At 38.1% G+C, this 13,762-nt stretch overlaps 2 protein-coding genes across 2 annotated transcripts; both read left to right on the forward strand.

Annotated features, from left to right (window-relative positions):
* The first annotated feature begins 3,580 nt into the window (after nucleotides 1–3,580).
* On the forward strand, nucleotides 3,581–4,898 carry LOC100369386 (beta-1,3-galactosyltransferase 1-like). The gene has a single exon (XM_006821513.2). The coding sequence runs from the start codon at nucleotides 3,581–3,583 to the stop codon at nucleotides 4,658–4,660; it is 1,080 nt and encodes a 359-aa protein (XP_006821576.1). The 3' UTR covers nucleotides 4,661–4,898.
* Nucleotides 4,899–12,372: 7,474 nt separating this feature from the next.
* LOC102809346 (beta-1,3-galactosyltransferase 5-like) lies at nucleotides 12,373–13,434 on the forward strand. The gene has a single exon (XM_006821512.1). The coding sequence runs from the start codon at nucleotides 12,373–12,375 to the stop codon at nucleotides 13,432–13,434; it is 1,062 nt and encodes a 353-aa protein (XP_006821575.1).
* The last annotated feature ends 328 nt before the right edge of the window (nucleotides 13,435–13,762 follow it).

Here is a 13,762-nt window from a genome sequence, read left to right on the forward strand (position 1 = left end):
CAATTGACATATCGGATTCATTCTATTCGGCCATCTCAAAGAGTAGGCACATTAATGCAGATGTAAACAAAGCAGTAGCTAGTATGGAGAATATAAAGATGCACTGACGTAGAACATCTTGGTTATAAATATTCATAAGACAATATATACAAAGAAGTCGTGAATAAATTTATCTTCAGATGTATATCTGTAAAGCATATATAATAGTATGTATTTATGCAATAATTTATAGTAAAATACATTTGGTGCAGGAGATGATATAGGATAGATATTTGGTCCTGATGGCATTGTGTTAAAATATGATTGTAATATTATATTACCTTATTATCGTTTTCATAATTATTTTATCTTGCTCACTGTGATTGTTATTACATAAATTAAAGAGAAAATATTAGATAATATACAGCAACCAATTGGTCACCTGTGTCCTTGTGCTATACAAGTATTTGAAACATCAAGTGACACAAATGACACAATTTATCTGCTATAATAAGCTATTATATTAGATAAAATAACTAATTACCTCGTTTTGACAACATGTACTGTATATTGGGTTGTTTTTGGTACCTCCACTAATGCGATTCGAAGCCAATAACTGACAAACGCTCAGGTTTGCGATATTATACAGCATACTAAATATATTTATCTCAAGTATAAGCAGCGAGACATGTGATCGGTTGTCTAATTTGTCCCTATGTTCAAAAAAGCAATTTGTAGACATGTCCGTATTATGCCGTCAGAATAACCTTTCAAAAGCAGTAATTAGAATATAAATGATTGAATAATACATTTTTCATTAATACAAAACATAGCAAAGTTGTCATAATTATAACTGTAGCAATTTACCCCCCCCCCCCCGGTAGCTATTTCATACTTTCAAGCCCAATTCAGATGGACATCCCCTCTGAATGCTCAGATGGCAAATAATAAGTGTAGTGTAGTGTAGTGTAGTGTAGTGTAGTGTAGTGTAGTGTAGTGTAGTGTAGTGTAGTGTAGTGTAGTGTAGTGTAGTGTAGTGTAGTGTAGTGTAGTGTAGTGCAGTGCAGTGTTGTTTGTGAATTAGTAATTTACAACCTGTAATATATAACTACAATATTGTGCAAGACCCGCATATTCGAGTTATCAGGCAATTATATGTAATGATAAAAAGGGGTTACTGTCTTGTAATTTATGCCGCCAGTTTGCTGCATGAACGATTGCGTATATTTGACTTGCGCTATCTCACAATCTGTATGCACAACCAATGTAGCGTTGAATTATCTCACAATTAATGAATCAGGCTTTGTCATACATATAATGATACCTGGGGTTAGTTTCCGACTGTTGCCATGGAACGCCATGAGTGGTTGGAATGATGAATGCGTTATTTCCTGCCTATGAGTTTAAAATAGTCAGAGCCTCACAGTTTATTCTAAAATGACGTGAGGCTCCCCGCTGCAATTGTTCAATTATGCCCCTGACGTCATATACCCTAACATCCCTCGGACCGAATGGAGAAAGCCTTCAGCGAAAGTAAATATACACACGCATGCAAACAAGGTAGTATCTCTGCGATATCTGCTCACGAAATGGTGGATCTAAGAATGGCTCGGTGAGTGCTGCATTTTATCGAAGAGAATATCGCTCTGACTTGTCTTTCAGTTGCTCAACCTCGAGCTGCGCATGTCAAAGCGAGCGACGCTCAATTTTGCAACAATCATGTTTCGACACTCTAAACATTACGCACAAATTCACGTTGTGAAATGAGCAGACAACAACGTCATCTCCAAACTCCCGCCGATTAATTTCGTGGCGGCTGTTGAGTGGACTTTTAATGAGAGAATAACCTTGTGTGGAGCAATTGTTTGTTTTTTGAACCAAGACTCTACGCCTCGTGCTGTGCTCAGGCGACTTTCTGTCGACGCTAAAAAAGCAGTTTACTACCGCCGTGTGTCTCAGGTAAATCAGCGTTATTCTGACAAGTATACCGGTGTTACATCAGGAGATAGCTGTAATACGTACACGTGTGTTGTTATCTGGGATGAAATATTGCGGTAGAAGAGGAAGTGATTTTTACTCCAAAAAAAGCCGCGGATGAAAAAATTATTTTAAATTTTACTACAACAAAAATGGTGGAACATTGAATATAGATTGCTGTAGTTATTGCAGAACCTACTCACTGTGTGTCAACTGTGCAGTGCATGTTGCCACAACTTTATGAAATTATAAAAACGTTACCCTATTAACTTTTTCACCTTTTACAAATTAAACCTGCGATAATATGTCCCAGATGTGTTCAAATGTGTTGATTAGGACTATATTTAAACCATTTGAAATTTAGAAAAATGCATGCAACTTTGTAAAATGTTGCGCCACAATTTTGGCGGGAGAGTAAAAAAAACCTACTCAGAATATTTGGGCGAGAATTGCGCTATTATTAAGGTTGATACTATTTAAACTATTGTAGTCAGTCGTCTGTGAATAGCGTTGTCCATGATTGCGAGAACTAGCTGAAAATAGAACTATTGATCATAGAACGCTGTTCGTCCCGTAAAGGGGTCAAATGTGGCCAACTTGCGCAGACGATAAAGAAATTTTCATATTTGTTACTTTTTTGTCTTTCCGGGGATTTGTTATGACTCCCTAGCCTATGAAAGTTTTACTGCCTTAGAAGTTTACAACATTGCACGATTATTATAACAATAATACTGATTCATGCCTGTCGATAATCTATTTTTTGGCTTTGTTTGATTGGTTGGTTGTCAGCACGTGTAATAGGAGGGATAGAGAGAATCAATGAATGCCACATGCATATGTAAAGCGTCCTGGCGACGATGATTATTAGTTCCGGGTTATATCGTGACGTCATCACGCACACGCACAACATATCGTTCAATGGTCACATTCTTGTCTTCCCGACACACAAACCATGTGTCAATTAAATCTCTAAACTAAACTAAAGCCGACCTGTTGTGATCGTGGAGACAAAATAAAAGGTATGGCGGGTTAATGTTTATAATGTTTATGATGGGTTATTAAAGTTAATAAATATAAAGTTATTAGTGTATCCGTCAATGAAACAATCATCTACACATACACACATACTTGAATGTGGAGTATTCAGCAGACGATAAGTAAAACAAGAAATGGAGACACCTTTCTATCTATTGAACAGCGTTGTCATTTCGAACTATGGTGTTTCCTAGGGGGTGTCTCGATGTTGTTAGAAAGTTGTGTGTATTATAGAGTTTGCCAGAGCAGCATCCCGGGTGATTGAGCTAGACATAAAAACCTTCACCAGTTTTAAAGCAGGAGGGTCGTAACCTGCACACGCGCGGGAATTGGGTCCTAAGCAATGATAACAATACGCTAAAAACGCAAAAACTCATTGGTAGACGCTTATTGACGCGCTATAGCCATCTGACGCATGCGTACGTGACGACTCCGCCGCTTTAAGGGTGTAGCGAAATAATTCATATTTTGAGCATCCTCATGGACAGAGCATGGAACATGCGTGCTGTTTAGCTGAGTGTCAATAACATGTTTATGTATCTCGTTTCAGATCTTACTGGATGCACGCACTTGATTACGTCATTTGATCATGAGGCTGGAACAAATCGTTGTAACCACTTCGTTCCTGTATTTGTTATTGATCGTGGTCTTTATCTGCTTCTACTTTAACGTTGGTAAGGGTGGCCCTTCTTGGGGGTCAACTTCCCCAGTGTTTGGAGGCGGTCGAACATGGCTATTTGCCGATGATGACTACTCTGAGAGGATGTTCAACAATACGAACCTACTATCGGGGGAGTACATTCATTTGGATCAGTATAGTTACCTCATAAACCAGCCGAAAATATGCAGCGACCATCGCGATGTCTTTCTGCTTACTCTAATCACCACGCAACACAAAAACTACAAGCAACGAAACGCGATTCGCGATACGTGGGCAAGTATCAGCGTACATGAAGGTAAACAAATCGCCAGTGTATTCCTACTCGCCAAAAGTCAAGATCCTCGATTGATGAGGCTCGTCGATAACGAGAGTCGAAAACACCGAGACATTGTAGAATTCGATTTCCAAGAGGACTATTTAAATTTAACTCTGAAAACGCTTCTTGGTATGCGGTGGGCTGTTGACTACTGCCCTCAATCGAAGTATATTTTAAAAACAGATGATGACGTTTTTATAAACCCCTACACACTCGTTCATAATCTCACCGAAATGCCGCGTCACGACTTTGCATATGGATATGCGTACTACAACGTCACCCCAGCGCGAAACGTAACTAACAAATGGTTCACGACCTTTGACATGTACAAAGGAACAAAATACCCTCCATATTTGGTTGGCACCGGATATGTTCTGTCTCATGATGTTGCGGCTGAAGTCCTCAGTCTCGGTTCTACTAAAAGATACCTAAGCTGGGAGGATGTGTTTGTTGGGATATGTTTGGATGAATTGAAGATACCGATACGACACAGCATGGGTTTTGACACGTTTTCGAAATACACGGATTTCAGAGAGCCATGTTCATTTCATAGCCTTTTTACGTCGCACCGAAAAAATCCGTTGAGGTTGCGCTACATGTGGAAAGTGTACACAAAGTACCGGAGGGAGTGTATCAGAAGAGCCGCCCAGTCGTCTCGGAATATTGTCGTTAGCTCAAAACGGACGCCGTGATACAACTGTACACGGGGCTAGATGGGGCATGACGTTTCATTTGGCCGCATTTACGACTGATTAACATCAAACAGACGGAGTGTTCCGCCAGCTTAATATATCGTAATGACCGCAATGTTGATGCATATAGCAGCGGGAAAATATTGATTGATATAAAAACAGTTGATATTTTGATTTGATAGAAACGTATGGAACAGTATTTTTAACGTTTGCTGTAAAATAATATTCAAGCAAAACCAACGACATTTGCAAACTATCCACACCTTATCTTATAGCGGCGCGCATCCACTAAACTCATATATATCCCAGAATGCATTGTGAAAATAGTGGCTTAATATGATATGTCGCTGTAAAAATGCGCCCTAACCAGAAATGTGGTTGGTGTGTGCATGACAATCTCTATCGTACAGATGGCACCTTCTCAGAACGCCAAAGTGTACTTTTGCCATTTGTTTCAGAAAATAAGCCTTAATTAAGTGGGAAATTCGGTCAATTTGCTCTAAAATTGAGAAAGAATTATAAAAATACATTAACAAGTGTAAAATTGTGTACCCAAATTTCGGCATGAAATCTCAAGTGGTTGACTCAATACTGAATGAATGAATTATAAAAGGAATAATCTGCACAATATTATTAGATTATTTCATTTATGGAATCATTAAAATTAGTTTTTCGGCAATTACGTAATTAAATTATTTAAAGCGGGAGGGTCTTCACCTGCGCGCGCGAGGGAATTGAGTCCCAAGCGACGATAACAACACACGCTAAAACGCAAAGGTTCATGGTAGACGCTTGTTTGTAAACAATGACACGCTATGGCTATCTGACGCATGCGCAGGTGACGAAACCCCGCTTTAATTAAATGAGCACCCACATTTCTGAGGATTCTCCTTTATTGTGATCAGAGTGGCAAACAGTCACGACTAAGCTAGCTATAGGTGTATGTGTCATAAATCTTTTTCATATAATCCATATGGCACTTGGCCAAAATTCGCATTTGTTATACCAATTCATACAAATAAACGTGACGATATGCCATGTGTCACGGGACAGACTTTGATGGTAATAACATGCAACTAGCTGGGATGTGCCGAGGAATTTATGTTCGAGTTGCCCAGGTGATGTGTGCATATGCCCAACATGAATCTTCTACCTCGTGTGTTTTCATTTAGTGCCACAAAGGTTATTATAGTTCATATGTAAATGGTGAGAACATTGTAATACGATTATTTTTACGATTTGATCAATTTACTAAACGGGACGCGTGATACATCAGACGTGAACATCATGCGTAGACAATAACAAACAACTTTATCGCCAACTGCGTTATTTCGTTGTAATTTTGGCGCAATTTTTGCAAATATTACAACGCCTCGACGGTTATATATAAATACGCCAATCACTATTAAAGTTTTCATTTTACTTATTGACTGCTTGTTCAAAAGGTGACGTCATGAATAATTAACCACATTATCGATTGCGTCGTGACGTCATACGTGAACGTGGTGTTGGTGTTTAAAATGTTCAATATCAATGTATTTACAATCGTGACGTAAAGGCAGGCTCCTTTGCTAGCGGCGCGGTGCACCGCAGAATTTCTTATTTCAGTTAACAACATACTGTTTTATAATTATAATTGTATATTAAAGTTTTAACTATTCATGCATCCAGACGTTCATAAATGTTTGCCTACGAAAAATACTGAAAATACGATATCCAGATGTGATCAGCAACCAGGAGTTATGAGAAAGAATGAGTCAACAGCCCATAGAACAGGGGATATTTCAGAGACGCTGGCGCTGGCTGGGACATATCCTACGACAACCAGTCCAAAACATCACAAGGGCAGCACTGAAATGGAACCCACAGGAAAAAAAGAAAACTGGCCGTCAAAGAAGCACCTGGCTACGGGACCTAGAGGCTGATGTCCGGAAGCTGGGCTATATCTCGGCAGAAGTGGAAAAACTGGCACAGGACCGGCCTGGTTGGAGGAATCTTGTTGGTGGCCTATGTCCCAACTTGGATGATAGGCATAACTAACTAAACTAACTATTCGCGCATAACGGTTAAGATTAATACATGGATAAAACATGTTTTTGTTAAACGTGTTGTTCGATACAGCATGATGATGTCTAAATTACACTATCATTTATTATAAACTAAGGCTTTTGAAACACACTGTACTATTCGTTCGATGACAAATGAAAAAACACATTACTATCGTACGTATCAAAATGAATCACTGCACATGCATATTAAATTCTCAACTGCGTTTTTGAAATCTAATTTTAATATAGGTAAATCGTAATCCGATGTATTCATTAGCAAACAGTATCAAACACGAATTTAAAAATAACACGTTCACGTTCATATTGCATCTTGGATACTTTACGGACAGGTTAGGCAAATTATAATTAATTTGCGTAAAATAAAAATATGAAAGATATGTATTGGGATTAAAGTCGTAATAATGGCGGACTGCATGCTTGAATTGGTAATTATTTATGAAACAATTCTCGTCTAATTTTTTCAAAAAGCAATACAGATAATGCGTATTTTTCAAAATTGTGCGTCTATTTTGCATTACGCAGTTAATCGTTTCTAGCGAAGAATGTTTTGTCGTGCCAGACCAAAAGAACGTGTTTAGCTTACTGACAAAGAATACTAGTCAAGTACGTATATTAACATGCAGGTTATCGACCAAATAATGAAAAAAAAATGTCTCGATTGCCACCTGAAATCGTTTCACACCATATACACACACTACAGGCATTAGTATTTATGGGACGTATTACGAACGCTCTGAAAATTCGATCTGTTAAGTCCAATTGAATTGTGTGTTTCTGAAATCTGACGAATTTTCGATTTAAATTGGGTGTTTTCAACAAGTCTCCTTTCATTTTAAAAACGTTCTCTGTAAGTGAGTATTCTAAATTATATGATGTCTTGGTAATTTTGTCAACTACGCGTCTAGAATAATCGGATAAAGAATATGAGCGTGACGATGACATGGATTTGGTCTTTTTAACTAAAATGCATTGTTGTGTACAAAAAATTGCAGCGAGTCATTTTATATCGACAATATTTAAAATAATAGAATAACTGGGACCATTCATTCACCAGGATTGATTGATTCATTGATTGATTCATTGATTAATTCATCCATCGATCGTTTCTTACTTTCTTTCACTCATTAATTAGTTGTACAAACATCCCCTTCGTCACGTATTCCTCCCCGCTATCCGCTAGTGATTAATGGGACCTGTAGCTCGAAGAACTCATTTATTTGGTGTTATGAATAATGATGTGTTCAAGTTGTTAGGTATAGATAGTCAATCACTATATTTACGAAAGTGTATTTCCATGTCATTTCAAATGCATCTCATCGCGTTCACAGTATGAGGCAATAAATAGAACCAATAAAGTAGAAGTGTTTTTAGCGGAAGAGGATTATGAAGGCTGTGTAAAATCAAAAAGAACCGCCATACACTCGTATATAGGTAGACGGTGTAACAGGTGTGTGTTTAATATTGCAATTATTAGTTGTCAGGAAATAGTACATTGAGTGCTTCAAATTTTACTTAATTATAGTTTGGTTTCCTGTAGACATTACTAAATTTTAAATCTGCTAGGTGTTCGTGAAATGCCTCGCTATTTGGAGTATTATAGCAAATTTGGCAATTATTTTTATTTATTTAAGAGAACGATTGTCAAATATTACACTGACTATTTCTTGGAAAGTGGTAGCTTCGTAAACTTGGCAAAGTCGAATAGATTACATAATCTGGTACACACCAGTATACTAGTTGGTACAGTATATTTCGAAAGTCTCGGTTTACAGTCAATTAATGAGAAATACTCGAGAAGACGAAGGATCTGCATAATATATCCCGCCTTTCATTAAGTTATTAGACTTACTTTTCTCCTAATAATTAAACTCCAAACACAACATGATTATGACGTGTTAGATGGCGCAGTGTATTTTACAAAGCATGTCCTCTGTGGCCAAACATCAATCGCGCGACATTTTTTTTGTTCTCGAACTCGAGCTAGAACTAGGATCGGAGTCATTTATGTTTTTTTTTTGACTGATTTGATAAGTATTACAAAAACATTAGACAGATAAACCTTAACAAAACACACTGGGTGAATAAATAGTACGTACCAGTAATTCGAAGCCACTGCATAATTATAGTGTATTATTGAAGTGATTACTATTTTACTTCGATTTTCACTTATTTAGAAGAAATATTTAGTAAGAAATTACATTAATATTGTTGGCGTTCATAACAAATTAATTTTTGCAAAACTCACCATCATTTCCCGCCGCCAGATTTACATACAGGGCGCCGACAATGGCAACAATGGTCGATGATTTCGTTTTGAACATTACTACTTATGTTGCAATGCAATCTGCATCGCTCCACACTTTGGCCGTGAATAGACAAACTGTAAGCTAAACCCACAGTCTAGTGCGATTGAAATGTATTTTAGAAACTATTATTTAAATTAATTAATTATTTCATATGCAGCAAGTGAAATCATGATTCATCATAACAATTCATACATCAAAAGTGAATAGATTTTAGTTGGAATATTTCGTTTTATGTTGGGTTAATATAAAGAAAGCAACGATTATTGGTAGCCTTCATTTGGGAAATTAGCATATTTGTCAGGAGATAATTACCAAGTGGCTATTTATCTCAAATATGATGTATATGCTAGGAGAGATCTGACATCTGCGACAAATTACAAGAGCATACATTCTATATTCTCGGGTATAAAATGTGCCATATACTGTCATGTTGCCCCTCCTCCCCAACTATTTTTATTTAGTTTGAACACAAAGATTCCTTATTTGCATATATTTGTGCATATATGCTTCTTTCTTGTTTATTTATTTATTTATTTATTTATTTATTTATTTATTTATTTATTTATTTATTTATTTATTTATTTATTTATTTATTTATTTATTTATTTATTTCGGTCATTCAGTCAGTTATTCATTTGATTGGTTTGGTTCGCAAATGTTTGCCAATACGTCAACAGTTAACTTGATAAGAATCGGTAAGTTCAGGTTAGGTCACCGCCATGATGGGAAGACAAATACTCGCAGCTCTCGCTAAGCCCTGACGTGGAGACGCTGATCTGAAGACCTCGATAAAGAGAACCTTTTCAGACAAATGCCAAGTTCATCGTGTATGTTGCGAATATGTTATCGTTATGACATCCAGTTCGCGTGAACTTAGCGGTGCTGTTTTTTTAGCTGCGTTTTCGATTTAAGGCGAATGAATGAGGGCGGCCATATTACATGTAGTAGATTATAAAGACAGTGCCCATACATACCACAGTAAAATCAATTACTGAAATATATTATTATACAGAACTCACGTTATTTTGATTCTTCATCGTATACAACAATGTAGAAATATATGTGTATGCCAACCCACGAAGTGAACAAAAAAAAATCAACTAAAGTACCCTGTAGTAAATGAACGTTGGTCATTAGCGTAAACTGTACTATGACCTGTATCGCCGAGTGTAAACTTTGAATAAACCACATTAGTTACAGCTAGAGGTGAATATATAAAAGCTTCCAAAGTGCGTGTATTACACAACCCACGAATCACACTCACCGACCATGGGACCGATGCAACAACCGATACGCAAATTCAGTCTATTCTCAGACAACCCACCCAAAACGATATTTCTCGCTGTTGCGGATTTTGCGGAAGGTTTTCGATATTTTTTCTGGAAATGTATATTGCTGCGTTTCAAGCAATCATAGCATTTTGTGTGTTAACAGTCATGTTTTTTTGTGTTCAGGGTTACCGAAACATGGCCCGGGGATAGCCGGTGTCATACACCTCAGTCAACTAATAAATTAATTAGTTGTCTGGGCATACACATATATCTCTCAGCGTATCAACGTAATCTGGTTATGTCTCGCGATATATCGCGATATCTCGGGATAATTGGTGGGAATATGAATAGATCTCGCGTTATTTTGTGAGATCTAATGATAGTCTCGTTGCTCGGCAACGTTTATTGATATGATGAGAAATGATGACCTAAACAAGCGTGGCACGCATTACTTCAATCACAGCCCCTCTATCGATAGAGGGATAGACGGGCTGTGCTTCAATAGAAAACGCTGCGTTGCCAATATGTTTCGTTGGTTGTCTGATGTCTATTGTCATCCAACCATTGTCATCCAATTGCATCCCTGTGATTTGTAGAATTCGCACATGATGTATATCATTAAGCAAACATATAGTAGTCCTATTTACATTGTTGCCGATGAGAGCGATGTAAATGTCGGAATAAATTTGGAACACAGGAGATACTGCACGGCGGACTCTGGAAGACATAATTAGTACAAAAACAATTCGAAACTACGACAAAAGCAGTAAAGTCATGAGTCAAACCTCGCTGCTTGTTACTTGTCGTTGAACTGAACTGATCATGCCGCGCAGGGAGTTAGTGAATATTTTCTGATACAACTTGTGGAGTCTATGATATTTTAAGTCCTAGGAAATCATTCTGTGATGAAATTATTTGCACGTATCTGTTAATCGACTTAATTAGCTGATTACTAGTGAATGGCTGTGTTATGTCTGTCATCGTTTCGGCCCATTTGAAGTTCTGGACGGAACTTGGCTCAGTGGTTTGGAACTAATTTAGAGATAACCGTCGCTATTCTGACTACTATTTCTGACAGTTGGTATTCGCAGTTATTAATGTAGTGAACGATTAATCAAAAGATATGACGTGTTCAGTACTTAGTGTGATTGGCTGTATGACCACGACAGACGCAGTCTAGTCTTAGAGAGTCTTGGGCGAGTCTTGACGCAGTCTAGAGGCAGTCTTGGGTCAGCCTTGCGATAGTCTTGGGGACTTTTCCCCAGGGCGCTGTGTCTTATAGAGTGCTCGACTGACCGACTAGGACGAGAGTTGAAACGTATTTTGTTGTGTATGTCTTATTTGACTGTAAGCTTAAGTGACTTTCCCGATCCCGTACCTCAAGGGGACGCGATAGAGAGACGAGACGATATTCCCCCCTGACACGTGTGGAGAACCCCGGTGAAGAATTTCTCCTCCTGATAATTCACTGTCAATAGTCTAAGCACAGTCCCTCTATCTAGGGACTGTGGTCTAAGCCTGGTCAGCTTTTTGAACGTTTCTTGTCAATCTCCCAACAACTTTTATGGGGAAAGTATTTAACAGTCAATGAGTTCAAGTCGTGAGCGTGGTAGTAGTCGTTCAATGTCATGGTCACAAACGATGTGAACGAACCAGCTGGTACAGGCCCTATGATAATCAATTCAGTGGGGGAATAGAGTGAGCGACAGAAACCCGAAGACGTTTTATGATTATATACATATATGCACGTTAGATTTCAAATTGGCCAATCCAGAAATGGACTTGTAACCTGGCGAGCGCTTCATTTTAAATAAGCGGCGAAGGGCTGCAGTTTCTATGTCACGTGTATAAAAGTACAAGCGTGCATTGTGGGTGTAGAGCTCTTATGGTAATCACTATTGAATATTTGAATTTGAATGAAAGTTCATTTGTTTTCAACTATATTTATAAAAATAAGGTACAGTTTCATTGTGGAAGGTTTATATGTTGTGTTTAACTTTTGGGTTTTCTTCGCAGGTTAGTGAGAATGGCATGGCAGACTGAAACTGGCCAATTTTACGAAGAGAATGTTTCCAAAACGACTAATTAACCAAGTGTGTGTTATTGTTATCTTAAGTTGTGTATATACCAGTTTTTATTTCTTCATTGCATTACACATCAGCCACAGCAGTCATGACAAGGTAACTAGACGCCTTAAGCTCCAACCCCTGGGACCACAACCGATCTATTATAACAACTCAAACTTCCTCTCGGGAAAGAGATTCGTGGCAAACGACTTGGGATATATCATAAACCAGCGGGATATCTGCAGAACCAGAGATGTGTTTCTGTTGACTATTGTGACATCACAAAACAAAAACATTGCCGAACGGACAGCAATTCGACGTACTTGGGGAAATACAACGTTAGAAAACGACAAGGGTGTTGCCACCGTGTTCTTGTTGGCGAAGAGCCATGACCAAGAATTGATGAACGAGATTCAACAAGAGGCTAACGCCTTCAGAGACATACTTCTATTTGATTTTACAGACGATTATTTAAATCTGACGTTGAAGACAATTCATGCATTTCGTTGGGCGGTGGATTATTGTCCACGCGTCTCTTATATTTTGAAAACGGACGATGACGTTTTTGTCAATTATGACTCTCTCATGAGAGTGCTTATAAGTAAGCCGCGAACAAAACTTGCCTTGGGTCAGGTATCCCAAAACTCCACGGTGATCAGATCTCCAATGAGTAAGTGGAATACTCAGTTTGACTCATATCCGGATCCGGTTTATCCGCCATATTTGGTCGGGACCGGATACGTGCTGTCACGTGACGTGGTCGAGAAGGTACGAGACATAGCGCCATCTTTGATCTACCTCAACTGGGAAGACGTGTTCGTGGGGATTTGTTTACGGAAGATTGGCGTAGACGTAGTAAACGACACGCGATTTGGTCACGATTGGTCCATATATTCTGACCCCGATAGATGCAAACTGCGGTGGTTGTTTACGTCACATCACAAGGCGCCATCTCATCAGTTATTTGCATGGAAAATGTTACAATATGCCCAGCAACCCAAGCGCATACTCTTGTATCCATGTGTTGAATCGGGGTATAGGAAGACAGGACGCATGTTATAATGTGATTGGACGGATGAGCATTGCATCATATATAACATGGAAATGTTCATTGCTATATTATGTGCATTTATGGAGAATCTTCAAGACAATGAGCCTTGGAGATTCTCCATAAATGCATACAACATGGCAATGTTTTACAGTTACTTTTCGTACCGTATTTCAAGAAAATTTGGCAAATTAAATTCAAAACGTGCTATTTTAGAACAATTTTACAGACCACAATGATATTGAAGCAAAATATTCAAAATTTGCTATTTTAGAGCAATTTCACAGACAACAATTATATGTCAATTATATGTCAAAAAATGTATGATAAAACCAGATACTT

This window comes from Saccoglossus kowalevskii, chromosome 21, assembly GCF_978046115.1.
Source record: "Saccoglossus kowalevskii chromosome 21, keSacKowa6.1, whole genome shotgun sequence".
In the NCBI taxonomy this organism is placed as follows: domain Eukaryota; kingdom Metazoa; phylum Hemichordata; class Enteropneusta; family Harrimaniidae; genus Saccoglossus; species Saccoglossus kowalevskii.

Excerpts from the sequence above, each read along its gene's own strand:
- LOC102809346 (XM_006821512.1), top strand. The coding sequence starts at position 12,373 with ATGTTTCCAAAACGACTAATTAACCAAGTGTGTGTTATTGTTATCTTA.
- LOC100369386 (XM_006821513.2), top strand. The coding sequence starts at position 3,581 with ATGAGGCTGGAACAAATCGTTGTAACCACTTCGTTCCTGTATTTGTTA.